Below are 20086 nucleotides of genomic sequence, written 5' to 3' on the forward strand. Positions count from 1 at the left end.
GTAATGCTCTGGCACTGCACCTGTGAGGCTTTGGCTTGCATCTTGCAGAATAAAAATCTGTCTGCTTTGGCAGCTGAAAAGGTCACAAGTGCGACGATGTCAGGTAGTTTTAGCCCAATCCAGATTCTCGATTAGGAGGTAGATGTTGAAGTGGTTTGTTGCTGGATATCGTTGCTGAATCAGGTCACACCGGCTTTTATAAATACATTTTTATTTAAATGCAATCAACTAAATTAAGCTCAGACTGTCGCATTCTTCAGCTCAGCTCAAACTTTGCTTACGGAGCTGGAATAAAAAACGAGCCAAATGCAGTTTGCGTTGTGTCGATCCTCGTAGAGCTTTCAGCAGTTTCCTGCTTCCATAAACTCGATGGATGCCAATAGAGTTAATGCTGATTGACCCAGGTATGATGGAAAACGGATTCTGGCCCAGAAAGTCTGAAGTTCACCACAAAAATGCACTCAGGTATTCAAACACAGTTGTCACCCACAGTTGTATATTTTAAAATCTATTTTACTTCTGAATTTTCACTAGGTGAAAGTTTAAGGTGACTGTATCTTTTTGCTAAATCATGTAGAACAGGGAAAGGATCACTTTTCCCAACGGCTTCAGGTGGACAACTTGACTGTTCTTTAGAGTTCAGTTTAAAGAAGACAGATATTTCTATAATGTTCCTGCTTCTTTGAATATGTGTACATATATGCGGACGTTCATATAAATATTTCTCCTTAAGACTTCCTCCCAGAAAGCCAGATTGTGCTAGCAGACATTGTGGTTGGCATAACTGGTGATCTCTGTTTATATACCATGTGATCAAACACGTCCGGGAGACTGGAAAGCTGGCTAACAGAGCTGCAAAGCCCTTTTGCTGCCTTTTTTTTGCCCCAGTCTCACTTCACATGAACATGCCTTGTCTGTGCCAGGAGGTCCTGGTGATTCCCCTCAGTGTCTGCTTGCAGATTTTCTTTACACGTGCAAAAAAAGTACAAGTTTGAAAATCAGCTGTTATGGTCAGGTGCATAAATTACCTTGTTTTAGTCGATGCTCTCTTGCAGCCTTTTAAATAAGTGGCCATTTATGCCAGGTCCAGCACCAGGATGCATCTTTGTTTTATTTATTCCCTTTTCCTTTCAAAATGTCTTCTTTTTTTTTTTTTAAAGGGTAAATAAACCCCAGGCTCCACGTGACTGTGATGCAATGCAAGGCCTGATGGAACTGGATATATATTGTAAAGATTAATTGGCATGCAGTTAGGCCTCATAAAGCATGGTATGCCATGCATTATCCTCTTTTGCCTTCCATTTACAATGCGGTATCATTCACATCGTGGCATCGACTGAGAAAGAGCCCAAGCAGCAGGCTGAGCCTCCAAAGCGACTTGGCCTTGGGAGAGCAGAAAGATTCAGCTGGGCCTTAATTATGGGGCAGACGTAGCAGGGTCTTGTCTTTCTCTCGTAACTGGATAGGAATGGCCCCTGGGGCCCTTAAAACCACAGAAATATCTTTTATTTGTTCTATTGATTTTTCTGCCAACACAAAATAGGTAGCGTGTTGTCATATTTTCAGCTAAAAGCGATGGAATTCAACTCCTGTTTTAAGAAACACTTTCTTCCATGCAAAGATCTGGGGATTTTATTTTTTATGTTTTTGGATTTTTTTTTTGAATGAAGCTGGGTGGGAAGATGATGTGGTAGCAAGGCTGATAACAAAGTCAGAGAGGCTAAATGCTGTGATTGAGAACCATTATTTATAACTGAACAAAGTGGTAATTTTGCAACTATCACTTCTCAAATATGTGACCATTTTCGTGTAATAAAACTATTACGCTGTAACTGTTTACTTATCACAAGACCATTATGTGATTGATGACCTGAAAATGGAGGTTATCTTTCAATTCATTTGAAATGCAAACTGACTAGAAAATCTATAGCTATTGTAGCATATTTTTAAGCAAAATCAGGCACCTACATTGACCTCCTATTTACATTTCTTTGAGAAGAGAAATCACATAAAAGCTATCAAGAAACGCATTTCACAGCAGGCAAATTAATTGGTTTTACTGTATTTGAATGGAGGGTTTGTCAAATAAAACATGCCATGACAGTTAATAGTGTCATTTAGAGGCAGAAAATTATTGGCTTATTTGTTATTGGATAAAAGGAAGGCAAACACTTTGTATTAGGAAGTTTTAATGTGTTTAAAATCCTCATTAGGGATTTATGGACATTCTTGCTTAGCATAGCGCCTCATTAATTTGAGGCTAAACAGTTACTTCTGTGTTTCAATTCCAGTGGTTCCCCCCCCCCTTTTCTTTAATTAGATCTCGCATTAGAGTTTGGTCTCTACACCAGTGGAGATGTAGAATTAATTAATGTGATTTATAAATCTAATGGAAGTGAGTTATTCTTAGATATCTTTTTATTTTAGTGAGCAGTTAAACCTCACGTACCATAAGTGCACAAAGATCTGAGAGATTTCAGAAGCTTAATAAAAGTATGTGGCTTCTGCATTGAATACATTTAGCAATGGCCCTGGCATTAATAAACCAAAGCATTTTAATAGGAAATGTAAGTAATAGGGGAGCGGTAAAGATCCCGTTCAAATTCAGATTGTCTTTGTTACAAGTTATATACTGTCCAAAATGTGCTATTTCACCTCCACATACGTGAGGTAATAGTGTCATCCAGTGGCAGTTGAGATAATCATATGTTTTAGTATTTAATAAGGGCACCACCGCACTCTCTAGATGGGTGGAATTAGGATTAATTCCTCATAAATATGCAAACAGTTCCATTGTTTTCACATCCCTTGTATTGGTCTTTCTTTTTACCAGCAATTTTTTTCTTGTATTGTCAGCTATTAGAAATATTTGCAAGATATGTGTGTCAACATGGGCACCTAGCCATTAATAGTTAAACTGTAGATGTTTCCAAAAGATGATTTTGTTTCCTCAGCATGCAGGCCCATGTTTTTTGCCCTTTGACTTGTGGCTTTCTATTATAAGAAGGCAGTTGGAAAATGTAATTTGCAAGTCACGACTATGGTGAAGAGACATACGAAAATGACTAATTTGCTGCAACCTTCAAGCAATTAATTTGGGTCCCTGCATTGTCCCTGCAGCTGCGTCTTTGCAAACTGCTGTAAAAAAAACTAGGAAGTGTTCTTTTAATGAGGATATTCATACCTGCTCAACAGCAAACAAACAGGCTAAACCTTGCCCTGTATTCATGTGGCTATATTTAAGATATATAAACACATAAAAGATGTTTTGTGTTGAAAAAAATAAAATGAAATGATACAAATTAAAAAAAAAAAATTCACAACTCCGAATACACTCGGTCAAATAGTGTTTAAGTTGCACTGATGCCGCTTCAGCAACATCAGTAGAGGTTTCCCCACTGCCATAAAGAGCACCATCTGATCCGTAATATTCCTGGGTTTTTCACTGGAACTTTACACGCACGAGCCCTGCTCTTGATTTCACTCATATTGGTCTGTATCAGGAGTAAGTTAGTTGGAGTCAGTGGATTCACATGAGTACGAAGAGGATGGAAATGAGATCAGAATCCAAGTCGCATCAGATCGAGCCATTTTACTTTGCTAGAAGTAAGGCCTCAGAAAAGGTCGAATTTGTCCCCAGACCTACACAGACTTTGATGGCCATGTTCTCCTCTCGCTTACGGCACTTTTACGTTCGTGTAAAAGTTCATTTACTGAAGTCCCAACTTCCGCACTGTTATGTTTGTTTTACAGCACTATAAGGGGAGAGACAGACCCTGAATCTTTACATTTGGCACACTGTGTGTTTCGCACTGCTGGGGGGGTCACAGAGTCTGTTAGTCTGGCGTCATCATTAAAAAGTACAAGTGCAGAAGTCAGCTTAGGTCGATATACCTTTTATTATCAGTTGGTAACAGCTTTTTATCTTCAAAGGCAAAGTGAAAATACAGGAGAATGGGTTAAATGAGTGCGTATAAATATATAATTGATTGTCAGTATTACTGTTATCCTGTGAAGGAGCTTGCATGATATACTGCTTACCAGAGCTAACTTCTGCAGTAGTTTTCTGTTTGCAAGCAAAAACAACTTGTGTTCCAGGAAGTAGAAGTTTTTGGTCAGAACAAAACCACAAGATGACAAATGCGCCTTTGTTTGCCTCTGAGCAGTGTGATGGTCCGTTTGATAATCAGATCTGATTGTAGAAATGATCTTCCAAAACTACGCCATTCAGTTTCCATCGATAAACTGTAATTCCTTCTGATTCTGTTCTCTCTTGTTATTCTACTTAGTTGATAGAGACGGTGATTGGAGATGAGTATGTCATTGCTTCTGTGTGAAAAATTAAAGCTATGCTTGGCTGGTAGCTTGAGTTTCTGGTGAAGAGACCACTGAAGTCTGTGGGCATCTTTATAACAATTTTATGACCTTGAATCAGGTCATAAAATTGCTTTGCTCTCTAATTCATATGATGCGAGAGAAGAGGCCAGATGCTTCTCTGAGTTACTCTGACACAGCCCATTGACCTCAGTCGAGTTTGCACCAACTTAACTAGCGGTAGAACTTGGTTCAATAATTGGCATTGCTCAGATTTTAGTGACCTTGGATATTTGGCATAACTTTTCCATGGCATAACTTGTACTTCAGGGGCTAGCAGAAAGGCTGCTGTCTATGTTCAGATTTCAGGCATGACTTTAATTGCATTTTCTTTTTAATACTTCTTTTAATGTAGATTTTTCACTGGCTTTTTAATATACTTCAGGGAGTTTTAAGGGGTGAAATAATGTGTAGCTTAGTCTTTTCATGGTATTTAGGTTCCTGGGTGGCAGAGGCACAATAAGAAACCAACATATTTGTTTTATTTGGGACCCACAGATGACTCCTTGGGGAATTAATAACCCTGAAAAATATAAACACTTATTTAAATACCAAGAGGGTCAGCTTTATTTGGATTTAGTAGAATACCACCATAGTTGGCTCCATTCAGTTGCCGCAGACCCCAAATACACAGTCCTGTTACACATTGGTGCTGACCTCACGGAGATCAGATATACAAAAAAGAAATAACATTTAACCAACATTATTCAGTTTTTGCTCTTTTGCTGTACCTATTTGTACCTGTTTGCACTAAACGGAATAAGGGAAAGCCAGGAAAGGCCCAGCTCTTCAGTTTAGCCTAGCATCTATTTCAGGCATCTTTAACAGGAATGATGCTTTCAGGACCAAAATGTTAATGACATAAGGAAATATATGGAAGGACTAAATCGTAAAGCAGCCTGGGATGATTAGTATAGTGGCCTCTGTGCAGTAGTATTAAATTCACCATTCATAAATGTAAAGCAATCCATGCCAGGAGAAGAAATATATACAGACGGTAATTGAAGGACAGGCTACCTTTACCAAAGAAATAAGTCTGAAAGAGGCTTAGGGATAGCTGTAGAGAGAAGGCAACTGTGAACTTGCCGTGCAATACCATTATGGAACGAAGGAAATCAAGATTTATGTTGCGTTATGTTTTATATTATATTATGCACGTTTTCAGTTCTGTATAGGAACATAGTCTTCATTTTGTTGCAGCTGGAATACTGTGTCTGGTCCTCTGAGTTTAGTAAAGATACAGTAAAACTGGATAAAGTACAAAGAGAAACAACAAAATGCTACTGTGCCTGGAGGGTACGACATAAGAAATGTACTATTTATCAGTAATGACCCCTACTTCTGCCAATCTGTCTTCATCGCTATGTAATTTTCTTGCTACATAACCAGATGCGTGTTTTTGGCTGAAAGCTGTTTGTTAACCAATCCATCATACTGGCACCTTGGAAGGCTATGGTTGGATGTGCGCTTAGCGTTGGATTCCCCTCCTTACCAGATGAAACCCTCTCTTCTCCACCATGTCTGGGACCTGTGCTGTTCTTGGTACTGACTGACCCACTTTCCAGCACAATATTTATCGGCATAGAAGTGCCCTCCATTTGTAAGAGGTGTTGCAGGAACCGAAGGCATTCTTCGACTTAGGCTTTTCCTTTACAGTGCCCATGTCACTACCGATTTGTTAGACTTTTCCTCTTCTCATCCTGCGGCGCATGCTAGAATTGATCAATCAAGGGCCAGGCAAAGATCTTCTCATGCCAGCAAGTGAGAAATCAATTTGTGCCCAAAAAAGTAAACAGCAACATGAGTTGCGTCTCTCTGGAGTCCAGATAGGTTCCTTGATAAAGGATAAAGCATCCGAAGCGGAGCTGTTGACATACAGTAGGTATTCAAGCACAGGTGCCTAGAGTTGGGGTACTGTAGTCATTTACTTTTTGAATGCTAGATGTTATTCAAAAGACAGGAGAATTGTTTACGAGCAGTTGATCCTGATGAAAAGGCAGTGCTATGCTTCACTCCCAGCAGAAAGATTATCCACTGCGCGATGGTGGTCACCAAACTTGCATGTGAATGTGCAGGACTGTGTGCTTTCTGGTCTCCCAGCAATGGGGTGGAAGTTGTTGCTGGTCTTATTCCGAGCCCGAGTCCCAACTATTGGCATTTCCAAAAAGTTGCCAAAATCTCACATCAGTAAACACTGATTTGACATCGTTGATTGGGAGCAGGCACATTACAGAGTTTTTTTCCGTGCAGCGCAAACACAATCTGAGCTCATGCAGGTTATAAATTGTTCTGAAGTCGAGTGGAGCCAAGGAACTGATGAGTGAATAAATGGCAGGTTAGACGAGCATTACTCATCAGAGATTGTAACAGTTCACCCACTGTCATTTGATCTGCATAACGTTAAGTCTCCTTCCCCTTTATTCCTGTTCCCTCCCCTCTTCGCATCCTGTTCCCCCACAGTTTAACCTTCTGCCATCCAAGGTGAACATTAAACCCTCTGGGGCCACATCACCTAGGTTCGGTCTTTCACTTGTGAGACTGAAATGTGGAGAGACCCTTATGTATTAGTTTGGTTAAAGTGGAATATTTCGGCCATCTGACCTTTCTTTCTTCCTTTTTTTTTTTTTTTTTGGCTGGAAGCAATCTTTTAAAGTAAACACAAAGTCTTTTGACGCAAAGGAGGTTTGCCAGATTAAAATGAAATTGGAAAATGAAGTTCAGTGTACCATGTAACTGTTGTGAAATCTTTTTGTTTTGATTGAAGTTACATTACCTCAGGACTTATGTCTGCAGCTTATGTAATATTAACTGTTCTTCAATCAGAAGTTCATGAATACACTTCAGACTGAGAAACGAGCTTATGGTAGGAACTGCGAACAGTCGGGCTTTACTGAAACACAATTCCTGGGATCGCTGTCCTGCTAAGTCAGGGCATGTTGTTCACAGAGTTGGCATGGCTCAGAAAGTGTCTGCAAATCGGAGCCCAAAGGCTTGTAGTTTCTTTTTTTTTTAAAGATGATGGAAGAAAGAGAAAAAAAAATCACTTGGCAGAGCCCAAACCATTTGATTTTTATTAGATTGGGAGTGGAGTGGTATTTCATATGGGACATCCAGTCTTGATTAAACTCCTGGATGAATGTGGCAGTTTATTAATGCAACTTCGAACACTAATTTGTTAGCGCGCTGATGGCGGTGGAGGCTCTGAATACGGCGCTTGCTGCATTTCACTCCACCCTGCTGAATCTTTGCTTGGATCCTGCAACATGCCGTGGTGGGCTAGGCGCGCTTGTTAGTTGAGTGCAAGCGTTTATGGGCAATTACCTTGCAATTTCTGATTCACACGTTGAAAGATCTTTTTTGCTCAGGACAGACTAAGCTCCTGGTAGATCTGTGCTTTTCTAGTCGCTTAGCACGTGGAGCGGCAGTATGAATTTAGAAAAATGGTCTCGTTTCTTTAGAAATCCATTAATAGTAATGTACCGAAAGACGCTTACATTGATGTTCTCTGTGATATCCATGTTGTAATAATTATTCTTTTAATGTTTTGCATTAATCTAAATGTTTTCTACTCTGTGCCAGCTCCTGCTTGGGTCTCTCTGTATGACAATCACAGCACTTTGACATCTTGTATTACCTTAATACCAACAATTCAAAACAAAGCAGTGCCAAAGGGAACAAAAGTCCTGTCAGGTCATTAAAACCTCCTTTGCCATGAACACAATTAAATGGATGCACGGTCATTTAAAGTTATTAGCAAGTGTTGCCCGCAGACCCTGGTTGAGATCACATAATATCTAGTGGGTTTTATTAAACTAACATTGCATATTTATTAGGTGTGTAATGGTGGGAAGTCCTGGAATTTTAAGATTATGATGTAAAAAAAAAAGGGGGGGAACTAGGATTGAAATTGAAATCAATTAAGAACCGGACAGATGCATACAAGATCTTGGAGTAAATTAAGCAAGCAGAATTACTCTGGACTCCCGCCAGGGTTACTGAGAGCTGAATGTATCCCGTTCACATTTGGGTGTTTCTTGACCAAGACACTGAAAGACTGGAGGAACTGTTCAGAACAGAGCAGCCGCATGGTGAGGGAATGACTGATTAGGAAAGAGTTCAACGTACAATAAACATGAGAAGTAACGGGAGGAGCAGCATCGTCCAAATATACCAAGATACAACTAGGTAAAGAACACAAGGAAGTCCATGAATTGTTAATGATAGGATAAGCAGCTGTCTGTAGGCGGAAATAACATTTGCAAATTTTAGCCTACTAAAAATGTCCAGAGTTCAGCAAAACATGGATTAGTGTTTCAGAAGAAGTGGTAAAATTCCTGTTGCCTCCGAATGCAGGAGCTAGAGTGGACAACTCGATTGGGCACATGTGCGTGTACACACAGAGCACAGAGTAATAACTCCTCAGATCCTGAGAGGTGTAGGTGGTACAATTAATTTCTGGTGTTTGCGGTATTTGTGTTATTTCTTATGCTTAGAGCGAGGAGTGGTGTGTTTGCATACTAGCCGTATTACGCACGAGTAATATTTAAAGAACTGTGTTGTTAAGTGGATAGATTTAAGGGCACCCAGTCTGTGTGTAGATGTATTGTATCTTTTTGAGAGAGATGGAAGATCTCTCAAACCTCTCAAGATAGATGCCTATGTGCTTTTCAGTCTTTAGAGGATACTTAACCTGTAACAGGCCAATGAAGTGAGACGATGGAATTGGCAACCTCTCTTATAATCTAACCAGTGTTTTACTACAATACATGTTTAAGCTTTAAGAGTTGTCTGGGCTGTTAGTGTATTAAACTGTAGGATAAGATGCTTGATGATAACAGTTTACTGTAAACTGTTATCACTTCTGCCCTAAACGGCAGCACGCTGTAAGTTAAAGCATTCTTGTGTTCTCACAGAACTGTATGGGGGAAAATGGTGGCATCTTCATCATTTCAAACGTTTACCCAACAACCTCAATGCCAGATCTGATCTGTGAAGACATCAGTGTCCCACCATCTTTTCAAAATATCATTTGTAACATAAAGAGTAGAAAAATAATCGTGAAGAAATGGGTCTTCCTAACGATTTATTCTGTTAATCGGGGAAGTTCTGTTAATAATCATCAGTGGATGCAGCCTGTTTGAAATTAAAAAGTAAAATGGCTTGTGAGGTGTGGTTTAGCAGATCAGTTTAGTCCGTAGTTACTAATAATCACCAAACTTTACGTTGTCTGCCTGACTAAATGCTGCTTCTTGGTTTTTTCTTTTTAAATCTAGGTTGGCCTTCCCAATGACTCCAGCTGTGTGGAAGAAATATTACGGGTGAGTTTACTCATTTGTTCTGTGTCCCTTCATAATTAGAGTACTGTTATCTCATCTGGATAAACTATATGGCTTTCATAATATTGTAGCTAAGTAAGAATATAGTGGTTGCTACCAATCAGAGAGACACTGCAAAGTTTATTAGGCCCAAAATAATACTTGCGATAGGGCCAGCCCTGCAAACTCTGTTCTAGCAGTGCTCCATGTTCTTCCTTATCATTAGGCCTGACTACCTGTGCCTTTGTTACCCGTACAAGTGTTGCCGCTTGAGGCCTTTTTTCTTCTCCTATTCTGGAGCGGGATCCTGCAGTTCTCCCACCTGAAGCTCCTCCTGCCTACTCAGTAGGGTTTCCTCTGTTTGAGCCCTTTAAGACATTCCTTTGGCCATCATGATCAGTCCTTGGATACACTGACTTAAAACAGCCTTTTCAAATCAAATTATAGTTTGATCTTAACAGCAGAGAAATGACATAACAAGAAAAAGGTCTTGCACATTCTACATGCATGTCTGTCTTACCTAATGCTCAGAACGACTTATTTATACAAATAACCCACCCTTCAGCAACCAGGACGTCTGCCTGCACCTCCCAGCTCTCGACTGTCTGCCTCCGATGCTTCAAGAACTCAGGATTGTAGCCCCTCCAACGTTCGGTCTGTTAATTCCCCATTTGATGACCCTCTGTTGGGAGGTCAGGGACCCAGCTGTGTATCTTAGTACTGTGGAGATAAAACCTCAAAGCAATTGACACCTGAATTGCTCCTTTAAGTCTCAGTGAGTAAAGGAGTATCAGAAATGTTTGTCCACTTTTCCATCTTTGTGCAAACTAATGCATGCCTGAAGGAACCGCTAGCAATGGGATAGCAAATAACACTATAACAAGCAGAGGGACGTAGAATAGCCAACAGTATAGCCTTTTCCTCCATGTGTCAGGGGTGTTGGTTGTAGTCGTGTTAGTCTAAGGACATAGGCAGGCAAGGTTTTTTGGGTAAACGTGATATCTTTTATGAGTCCGAAAAAATAGTTGGGAAAATTGTTCTTTGCAAGCTTTCAGGAACAAACATCCTTCTGCCTAGAGAAGGGTGTTTGTACCCGAAGCTTGCAAAGAACAATTTTTCCAACTCTTTAGTTGGTCTAATAAAAGATACCAATATCACATTTACTCAAAAAAAACCTTGTCTTTTCCCCTTTACGGTCCCAGCGATGCCAATAAAAGTATTCACGTAGGACTGGCCTTTTTCTGTGAACGTGGTATCTTTGGATGGAGTTAATGTCATTCTTCAATGGGCCTCTGTAAATAAATCAGTGCAGGAGATGAGCATTTGTGTGCAGTCCTGTGAAAACAAACTTGTATGTGTGGGCACACATATGCATACACCATCGAGTAATAAATACAAGGAGGGAAATAAAATGTAGTTCCAAAGGGCATATTACGTGAAGAAGAGTGATGGACAGAAAAAAACTCAATGTTGGCAAATTATGAAAAATACTTTGTGTTCTTTTTAAATGTATTTCCCCATCTGTTTTGTTTATGTACTTCAATTATGTTTGTTAGCATAGTAGGAAGGAATTATTTTCTGGTGGGAAAGCAGTTATTTTCAGTAAACAGCATTTGAAAGAAGTGTGATGTAACTTCTTTCCAGGGATCAATCATCCAGGTGACAGTTTTAATGCACAAACTGCACTGTATAATCACATCACATAAAAGTGAAGGCACTAGTCTAATCGAGGGAGCCTGATCCTTTCCACTGACTTCAATGGGCTCTGAATCAAAGGTATAGGCCCTTGAGTAGCCATGTCATGTGGAATATAAGTCTGCTCTTATTTCTTGAGTTGGTCTATACAGATCAGTGGGGCTAGTCTGCATGAACAAGTTGCAGAAGCCGGCCATACACTATTAAGACCGAGGAAACTTCAGGCACTGCCCTAAGGAATAGTAGCTCTTGTTGCTTAAGGGCAAGTAGCTGGGTGTTGAAGAGGTGGACTGACCAAAGAAGTCCCAGCTTGTGCTTCAAGCACAAAGATTTCAGGGTCAGTTTAGTAAGGTGCTTCGGTGCATGCATAGTTTTAGGTATTTTAGTAATCCCAGTGACTGTAATCTGGCCTTTATTTATTATATAAAATAAACTCAAAGGAAACTGAGGAAGGGAGGGGGTAAATAAAAGCTATTTTATTAGCCACTGGATTAGCCTCATGCAGTATGCATACAATCTTGCCATTTTATTAACCTCATGCAGCATGTTAAATTTTGCAGGCTAGACAAATAAGGGAAAAGAACAGATTTTTTACTAAAGATCTCTAAAATGTCATCCTTCGCTCCAGCAGCAGTCCAAAGGCCTCCTGTTTTCAAGGAAGCTTGGATGACTACTGTGGGTGAGAAGGAACCTCTGTAGCATCTTGGGAGACCTGGAGCCAATTCCTTGCTCTGCCACTTAATCAGGCCCAGATCCTCAAAAGCATTTAGACCTCGTCACTCCCGTTTAGGCACTTAGATGCCTCTCTGTGACTCAGTTCCTCATTTTATAAAATGGGAGCATCAGTACTTTCCTCCCTCTCCCAGATGTTGTAAAGACAAGTGCATTATTGGGAGGCGCTCTGATTTTTACAGCAAATGCAATGTGGCGGTGCAGTGCGTGTTATGGAAGTACCCAAGGTAGATAGTGGTATAATAGCGTGCAATTTGACCAACTGCAGGAGCCTACAAATAGCTCTGAAGCAAATTGGCCATGTTTTGCTCTCGGCTGCCTGGCTGTAGCTCGCACAAAAGGAGTTGCCTGCGGGGAATAGACAACCGGATCTGGCCTCAAATATTTGTCCATACCCTGCTTCGGATACACAGGTGTAAAGCCAGAACGGCACCATTGCTACGACTGCTTAGCAAACTGGCCATTTGTGCTTGGAGAGGAGTGGGACTTGAATGCTGCTGAAGTGCATTGGCTAACTGTAAGGATGCTTGCTCGCAAGCTGCCAGTAACATGCCCATTTCCTGCCTGTTTTCTCATCGTCTCTGGAGAGCATTTTTTTTCCTCCAGTATTTATTTTTTTTAATAGGGAAACCAAGCAAGGTAACTCAGTTTTGCCCCTAAGAAAGTCACAATAACCCTTGGGTTTTGTTTAACACACAATTTTACATGCAACAGAGCAGTAAGCTAAAATCCATTGGTGCCTGTACACGAGCAGGGCGGCTGATCTGACGCACTGTAGTTACAGCACGTCAGAGCAGACTCAGTTAATCGAGTTTGCTGGAGTGTGGTAATTACTGCTCTCCAGCAGACTCCAGTGTCTCATGCATAGCATCCCCATGCTTAAAAATGGTGGCAGGGCACTTTAACTAAAGCTCATTTGATGAGCTTTAGCTAAAGCACTCCCCACCCCCATTTTTAAGCACGGGGACGCTGATACATGAAGTGCTCCAGGCACTTTAATTAGAGCAGCTCTAGGAGCCCACCACCCCGGAGCATGTGTATAAACACCCTATGACATCTGATTTTATAGAGTGCTTTCTTCAGCTGAACTTAATTAATGCTTTTGTAAACTTAAGAGTTTGGGGATTCTTAATAGATGCTTAAAACATGAAAATGGTGCTTAATTGAGTTGGTGGGCAAAACTTTCCAAGCAAATCAGGGGAAAGATCCTTAGTCCATTCTGACTTCTGAGTCTGAGAGAGTTTCTGAGACACAAAATTTCACTGTGTTTCAGACTTCCTGAAACACTTAGCCACTTAGTCATCATGTGTAAGTGGCTGGAGAGCTGCTCATGATACCATAACTAAAGGTTAATGGTAGACCAGTCTCCTGTTGATTTTGATTTTTTAACCAGTGTGGCTGAGAAGGTTGTTAAAAAAAAAAAAAAAAAAATCTGTCCTAAAACTAAAGCCACATTGTAAAAGTAATACAGTATATTTGCATTTATTCAGGTTCCCAGCACGGTTAAGTAGAGGGAGATAGTATTAAATAGGATATCCTCTGTTCCAAAACGTTGCTTACTCTTTATAGCCAACCTGCTAGCTGCGAAAGAACAAATCAAATGAAATTCAAACAAACAAAATGTTTTCCCTACTTTATTCTCATTTTATTAACCTGGATTTAAATTAACCTGCCTCTTACTAGGCACAGCGGTTGAAAAATGAATTCATTAAAATATCGTGACACAAGCGGAGGGAGAAAAAATAAGCATTGACATTTTAAATCAGCATTTGGGATTTACTGCTAGTGTCACTTAAGCCTCTGTGATTTACTGTTGTTCCTATTTATTATTGGTTTTGCTGTTACATTGTGCTCGGCCTGAGCATGTAACAAAACAGTTCCCATCTAAAAAGAGCTTAGATTTACAATAGGGGAGGTGCTCCTGATTTACACTGCGGTAGCGGAGAGGAGAATCGGGTCCGCCGAGCTTTGACTTCAGCGCTTTGACTTCAGCACTTTGACTTTCCGAGTTCACCCAACATACTTTTCGAATCAGTCCCGAGTATCGCGACGGGAAGCCAGTGGCTTCTTTCATTTACATGTGTGTAAATCTGTAGTAACACCCTTGACTTCAGTGTCTAATCCTGTTACCTTTGGCATATCTGATGCCACTAGACATTTCCAATACTTGTATAACTGGCACACAGTGACTTAGACGGCAACTTCCCCATGCACACCTGCCTAAGGCTAACCGCAGTCCCACTAACATACATGTGTAGTGGGGCAAATCCCATCCTGATTCCTGGTTAGCTCCTGAGCATCTCTTGGAGGTGTGCATGCATGGCTGTTGTACTCCTGCAGAATACTGCCGGAGTCTCCTTTACTCCGCTTTAGGTCTGCCCTAGAGAAGCTCACAGGCTCTGCAGGGACTGGAGTCGATTTAAATCTGTACTCGCTGTAAGAATTACTCCACCCATGAAGAAATGCAGCCACCTCTGGAATGAAACAGGTCACAGCACAGAACAACATTACGCCAGGGCTTAAAACCGGAAAAGAAGGATGCTTAATTCCAAGGAAATGCCACGAGGAATACCAGGCAGGCTGACTGTTAATTGCTTAAATGGAAATTGAGGGCCAGATCTTCAACTGGTGTAAATTGGAGAAGCCCAAATGAAGTCAGGATCTAGCCCAGTGTGCTTAAAACAGTCGTTTCCGTGTTGCTGAACTGCTCTTTTTTGAATTAAGTTGGCTTTTAAATGCCTCCCTCATAGAGGGAAAGAACTCCTCTCTTAGATGTCTAATCCATTGTTGCACAGTGTCAAGTAACTAGATGTACTTCAGATATTATGTGGACAGCTGCAATATTAATTAAAAGCTTTCTAGTCTAGGAGCAAAACAAATCTGAAATATAATTTAGATTGTAATTAGTATAAAAATGACTGGAGTTAAATGAGCAAAGTCTATAATTTATACTGTCTTTTATTCTTCTGATGACTAGCTCCCATCTAATGACATTGGAGAATATGTAAATTGATCAGCAGGTGAAAATGCCCTTGACTGGGTAAATTATGTGTAGTATTACCTTTCTCATGCCAATTGAAAGCACTAATGGATTTAATATGTATCATCCATAGCTGAGGTGAGCTGTTCACCGAGCAAAATTAGCCTGTAACAGATATAGCCCATTATTTTGCCCCTCAGTAATTGTTTTCTCTTCTAAAATACAAACCAATGTTGAAGAACGATGCTAAACCTAATTATAATAATTGCAATTTGAAAAATACAGGTACGCTGTCCACTGTGGTTACAGATGCACTTAGTAGCTGACAAGCAGTTTAAATATTTTCATGTGGAATCTGGGGGTTTGCTGGGGAGGACATGATGTGAATTTAAAATGATTATACAGACGTCATGGACAAGTGAATAACGAGCTGACTGGCCTAGTAAATCATGTGAACCTGTCAAATGTGGGAACACGTTGGGGAGGAGATGATGTCAAATAACAGTAACTTAGCAACCTAGCATTTAGCTGTCCAGAGAATGAGTAAGAGTAGCCACTTTTAAATAGCTGAGTAAATAAATGAATCCCTATATGTCTTAGGTGTGCTATAAAAATAGCCCTGCACCGTATGTTTTGTGTCAAGCTGCTTCTTTCTCCTGGATAAGGTGATTTATTATTTCTATTGAAATGAAAAAAGGGATTGAAAAGCTAACCCACGTGTGAATGTGTATCTGTGCCCTTTGTACCTTGTCTGCCGTGCCGACTCTGGAAGCATTCATTGAACTGGCAATAGCCTGCTTTGAAAACTACAGTGTATTACAACTCCATTTTTTTTCCTTTAGACCTTGTTTATGTACAACAAAGAGTTTTATGGGTAAAAATAATCAATTTTTCAGAAATTCTGAAAACATTATATTGTCAGCTTCAAGAAGGGCATTTTCTCAGTGGAGGCAGAGCCAATTTCTGCTCTTGCATCAGGATGAATCAAGAGTAAGTGCCATTCACCTCATTTGAATTCTCTCCTGTACCCTAGCGTGCATCTGGGGAAGCTCTGCCTTCAGTTGTTGTGGTTACTTCAGACGCTGTCGTTCCCCCTCCTCCCCGAATTATACCGGGGTGAGGAGAGCAGCATTCAGCCCTATGGCTGTTGAATGAGTAAGAGCCTCCTGCCTGAAGCTGAGCCCAGAATTTGACCCCGTAATGGGATGCTTCACATCTGTAACTGCCATTATGGCCAGCATATTTGTCCATGCAGAAGTTTTCCTCTTCATGTTGGCTGGCTGCAGTCTGAGTCTGATGGTGAAAATGCCAAAGTAATTCAGGCAGACAAGGTTCTTTGGGTGAACCTGATATCTTTTATTAGACGAACTTAAATAGTTGTGGGGGGGAATTAGCAAGCTTTTGGGTTTGCTAAAAAAATGGGGGGGAGGTTCCAACTATTTAAGTTGTTCTAATAAAAGATATCAGATGCATGCGAAGAACCTTGTCTGCCTGTATCCTGAGACCAACAGGGCTACAACCTACACCCCTGGAGTAATTCAGGTTAGCATCAGTGAAGTCAACAGTATTATCTGGGCCAATTTTTGTTGTGTAGCCATCACACCAGTATGCTGTGGTCCCATTTTGCAGCTGGAGGGAGACAATGGTGCCACATTAGGACTCTCAGTTCCACAGTGGACCTCCCAAGGCAATAAAGACTAGCCTGGGATGCTGGAAGTTGTATCCGGCTGCACCAGACCAGTTCCCCTAGCAGCTGTGGCACGTTGCAGCATACTAGCCATGCCCCCTTACAGGGCGAGTGCTCCTGGCATGCCTGATCCTGTTGCTAGACTGCTGGACTGTTCTCAGAGGCGGCAGATGACAGAACAAGGAGCAACGGTCTCAAGTTGCACCGAGAGAAGTTTAGGTTAGATATTAGGGAGAATTTTCTCACTAGGAGAGTACTAAAGCACTGGAACAGGTTACCCAGAGAAGTGGTGGAAGCTCCATCCTTGGAGGTTTTCAGAACCCGGCTAGACAAAGCTTTGGCTGGGATGATCTAACTGGGGTTGGTCCTGCTTTGAGCAAGGGGTTGGCCATGATGACCTGAGGTCCCTTCCCACCCTAACTTCCTATGACTCTATGAATCCATCCTACTAGACTTTAGAGGATTCCCCGACGTGCAGGATACCACCCTGTGTCAGTCTGGTGACAGCTGTATAGTATAAGCATCTTGCTTCCAGTTGAGCCCTGCAGCAGCATGGAGCTCCGTGGAGAAGCAAGTGGTTTTTTTTTTTAGTTTCTCAGGTGAGTGCCACACAGTCTGTGCTGATCTCCATTCACCTGCAGTTACACTGCTAGAAACAATCAAACTAGTGCGAAGCTTGAGCATGTCTACACAACCTGGAGTGACTGTATTGTAGATGTGGCCTAAGTTGGCTGTGCTCTGTACGGAGAGGACCTAATGGAGTGGAGCGGACGGGCAGGGTCTGGCTTACCACGTGCGTAGCTGATGTAGGGTGCTCAGTGAGAATGGCAGTAGTCTCCGCTCACCTACCAGGAATGTAGATGACAAGAAAAGGGTACGTCCCCATCAGTATAGGCAGGTGAGATCTGATTCGGGCCCACGATAATTTTCACAGAGAGATTTGTTTGCATAATTGAAAATTATTAAACAAATTACTTGGTGATACGCTTTGAAATGTAAAGACTGATAATTGCCCACATCTCATCCCGCCTCTCTACGCTGTAACAATGGCAAAGAGTGCGCAGAAAGACAGAGGGAGATTTCACTGTACCTGTTTCCAAAACACTGTTTGACTCTTGTATTCTTATCTCCTTGAACATCATATTTTAACATATATTTTGTGGTGCCAAATTGAATTTTTGCCCATTTCAGTAATATTATTTAATTCCACTATCATTGCCAAGATTTAATATTGCTGCTAAAATTACTATAAAGTAAATTGGCAGCATCATGTTGAACCCAGCATTGACTAGAGTTTGGCCATATGTTACCGCCCTGGAAGAGAACAAGAGGATTCTCATTTCTCAAATGAATGAAAATGCGCTAATTCTGTCCCATTTCCTGTTCTCTTCACCATGCCTTTGATACAAAAGGAGCCACTTTTCTGCTTTTTTTCTCTTTATAATCACCTCAGGAGTGATTTAACTTGGATTTTAATGCCTTGCATGCTGCACATCCCTGCTCCCATTCAGTGCACTCAGCATCATGACAAAGATTGTAAGAAAAACAGAAAGCGGCACAAAAGAAGATGGTAAGACTGCAATTAGGGATGGGAAAACTGACTTCAGTGAAATGAGAACCAACCTGAGCCTTTGCACAGATTTCTAACTAAACTCAAACTATACGTTTTCATAGTGTTTGAAAAAGTTTAAGTTACTTTATGTACTGGATTTTTGAAATGCCACTAACTTTCCTGGTTCTGGAAACAACTGGAAGGAAAAGCCAAAATACTGTGGGAAAGGCCATCGATGGGGCTTTTTACAGTTGAGTGAAAACCTGAAGTGTACGGTAAAACTGCACAGCCATCTGACTCGCAGGCCAGATTTGGAGATCCAGGGGCCATGAGTCTCCTTTTCCATCCACATGAATAAGGTATGGCTTGCTCAGATTCAGTAGTTAGACTGACAAGAGGAAGAGAAGAATCTGACCCAAAGGATTTGGAAGTGCAGATAACCTTTGAACTGTTGTGTGCTGATGTGAACCAGGAAGAACCAGGCTTCTGAATGCGAAGAAGTTTGACCATCACAAATTGTAATGTTATGGTCCTTCACTAAAGCTATACCAAGTGCCCTCTGTCGAGTGCCTCAGGGACTGAATAAATATATACCATGAAAAACACTTACAGGAGCCTTTGAACATACTTTACATGCCTATCATGAGGTACCAGATCCCAAAATGACACATAACAACAAGTTGTGTCATATAATATATTCTTAAAAAGCTACTAAAGGCTGGAAGGCTCTATTATAAATACTAAAAGAAAAAAATTAAAACCAAAACAAAAACAAAAAAAAATCAAGTACTATTTTAAAACATAGGTAGTGGCATTTTTCTCTGTTCTCAGATTAATCATTTATGTTATTCTATCTTGTCCTGTCACAATGAAACATTGCAAATATGGGCATGAGTATTTAAACTGCTAGCAATGTTACCTTCTATTTAAGTAGATTAATAATGTGTACTCTACATAACAAATTGCCTTAGGCAGCGAAGAAAGACATTGAAAACATATTAAAATTGAGTTAGGGTTTCTGAAATCAGTATTTACTTTAAAACAATTACGGTGGGAAATGAGAAAACCTACAGCATCTTGTGTAAGATCCCTATCTTACCAAACAGGGCCGTTCTTGCTCAGTCTTCGTGGCAGGGACAGCGGGTTAAAAACAGAGCAGCGGTGCTGGGTGAAAGCCAGGGCTGGCACCGAGCTTGTAACTTAATGCATCTTCCAGAATCTTATCCCTAAATGTGCTTTATAGTCAGAGCTCCGATGATGGGATCTAGGAATCACTATTTGCGCTGCGGACCAGAGTTCATTATCATGTAAGAGGAAAGCTATCTCTCGCCTTTTTGCAAGCACCACCAGAAGAGCAGCATGGAACCATCTCTTCCTCCACGTTATCCTATCTAAGCTTCTTTCAGATCTTCAGGTACCTACAGTAATAGATCCCTTAGTAGATCCCCACCTAAAGAGCTCTCTGGCTAGAATTTAGTCCCTCCCAATGCTTTCCTGCAGTCCCACAAGACAGAAAGGATGGAGTTTGCAGATCTGTTATCCTAGGCAATAATGGCCTTACAATTTTAAAACTCAGAAGAAATCTGTAAGTTAGATGGGAAAACCAAAAGTTCAATTTGCAAGGAGCAGCAGGGCTTCACCTCCTAAAAAAAAAAAAAAAAAAAAACCTTTGAAGAGACCCTCCTATTCCTATAACTCTCCCCTTGGATCTTGAATAAAGGGCAAACCTCCTAGAAGACGTTAAAAGGAAG

The 20086-nt window shown here is 40.9% G+C and overlaps 1 protein-coding gene across 5 annotated transcripts in view; it reads left to right on the forward strand.

The window, feature by feature from the left end:
- AFF2 (ALF transcription elongation factor 2) overlaps window positions 1-20086 on the forward strand; it is a 400790-nt gene that overhangs the window by 215655 nt on the left and 165049 nt on the right. For all 5 annotated transcript variants that reach the window (XM_090061622.1, XM_090061620.1, XM_090061623.1 and 2 more), the window contains one exon: window positions 9648-9692. In XM_090061622.1, the coding sequence (XP_089917748.1) occupies window positions 9648-9692 (45 nt within the window). The remainder of the gene's footprint in view (window positions 1-9647; window positions 9693-20086) is intronic.

Source organism: Crocodylus siamensis, chromosome 8, assembly GCF_052110815.1.
Source record: "Crocodylus siamensis isolate JL-2025a chromosome 8, ASM5211081v1, whole genome shotgun sequence".
NCBI lineage: Eukaryota > Metazoa > Chordata > Crocodylia > Crocodylidae > Crocodylus > Crocodylus siamensis.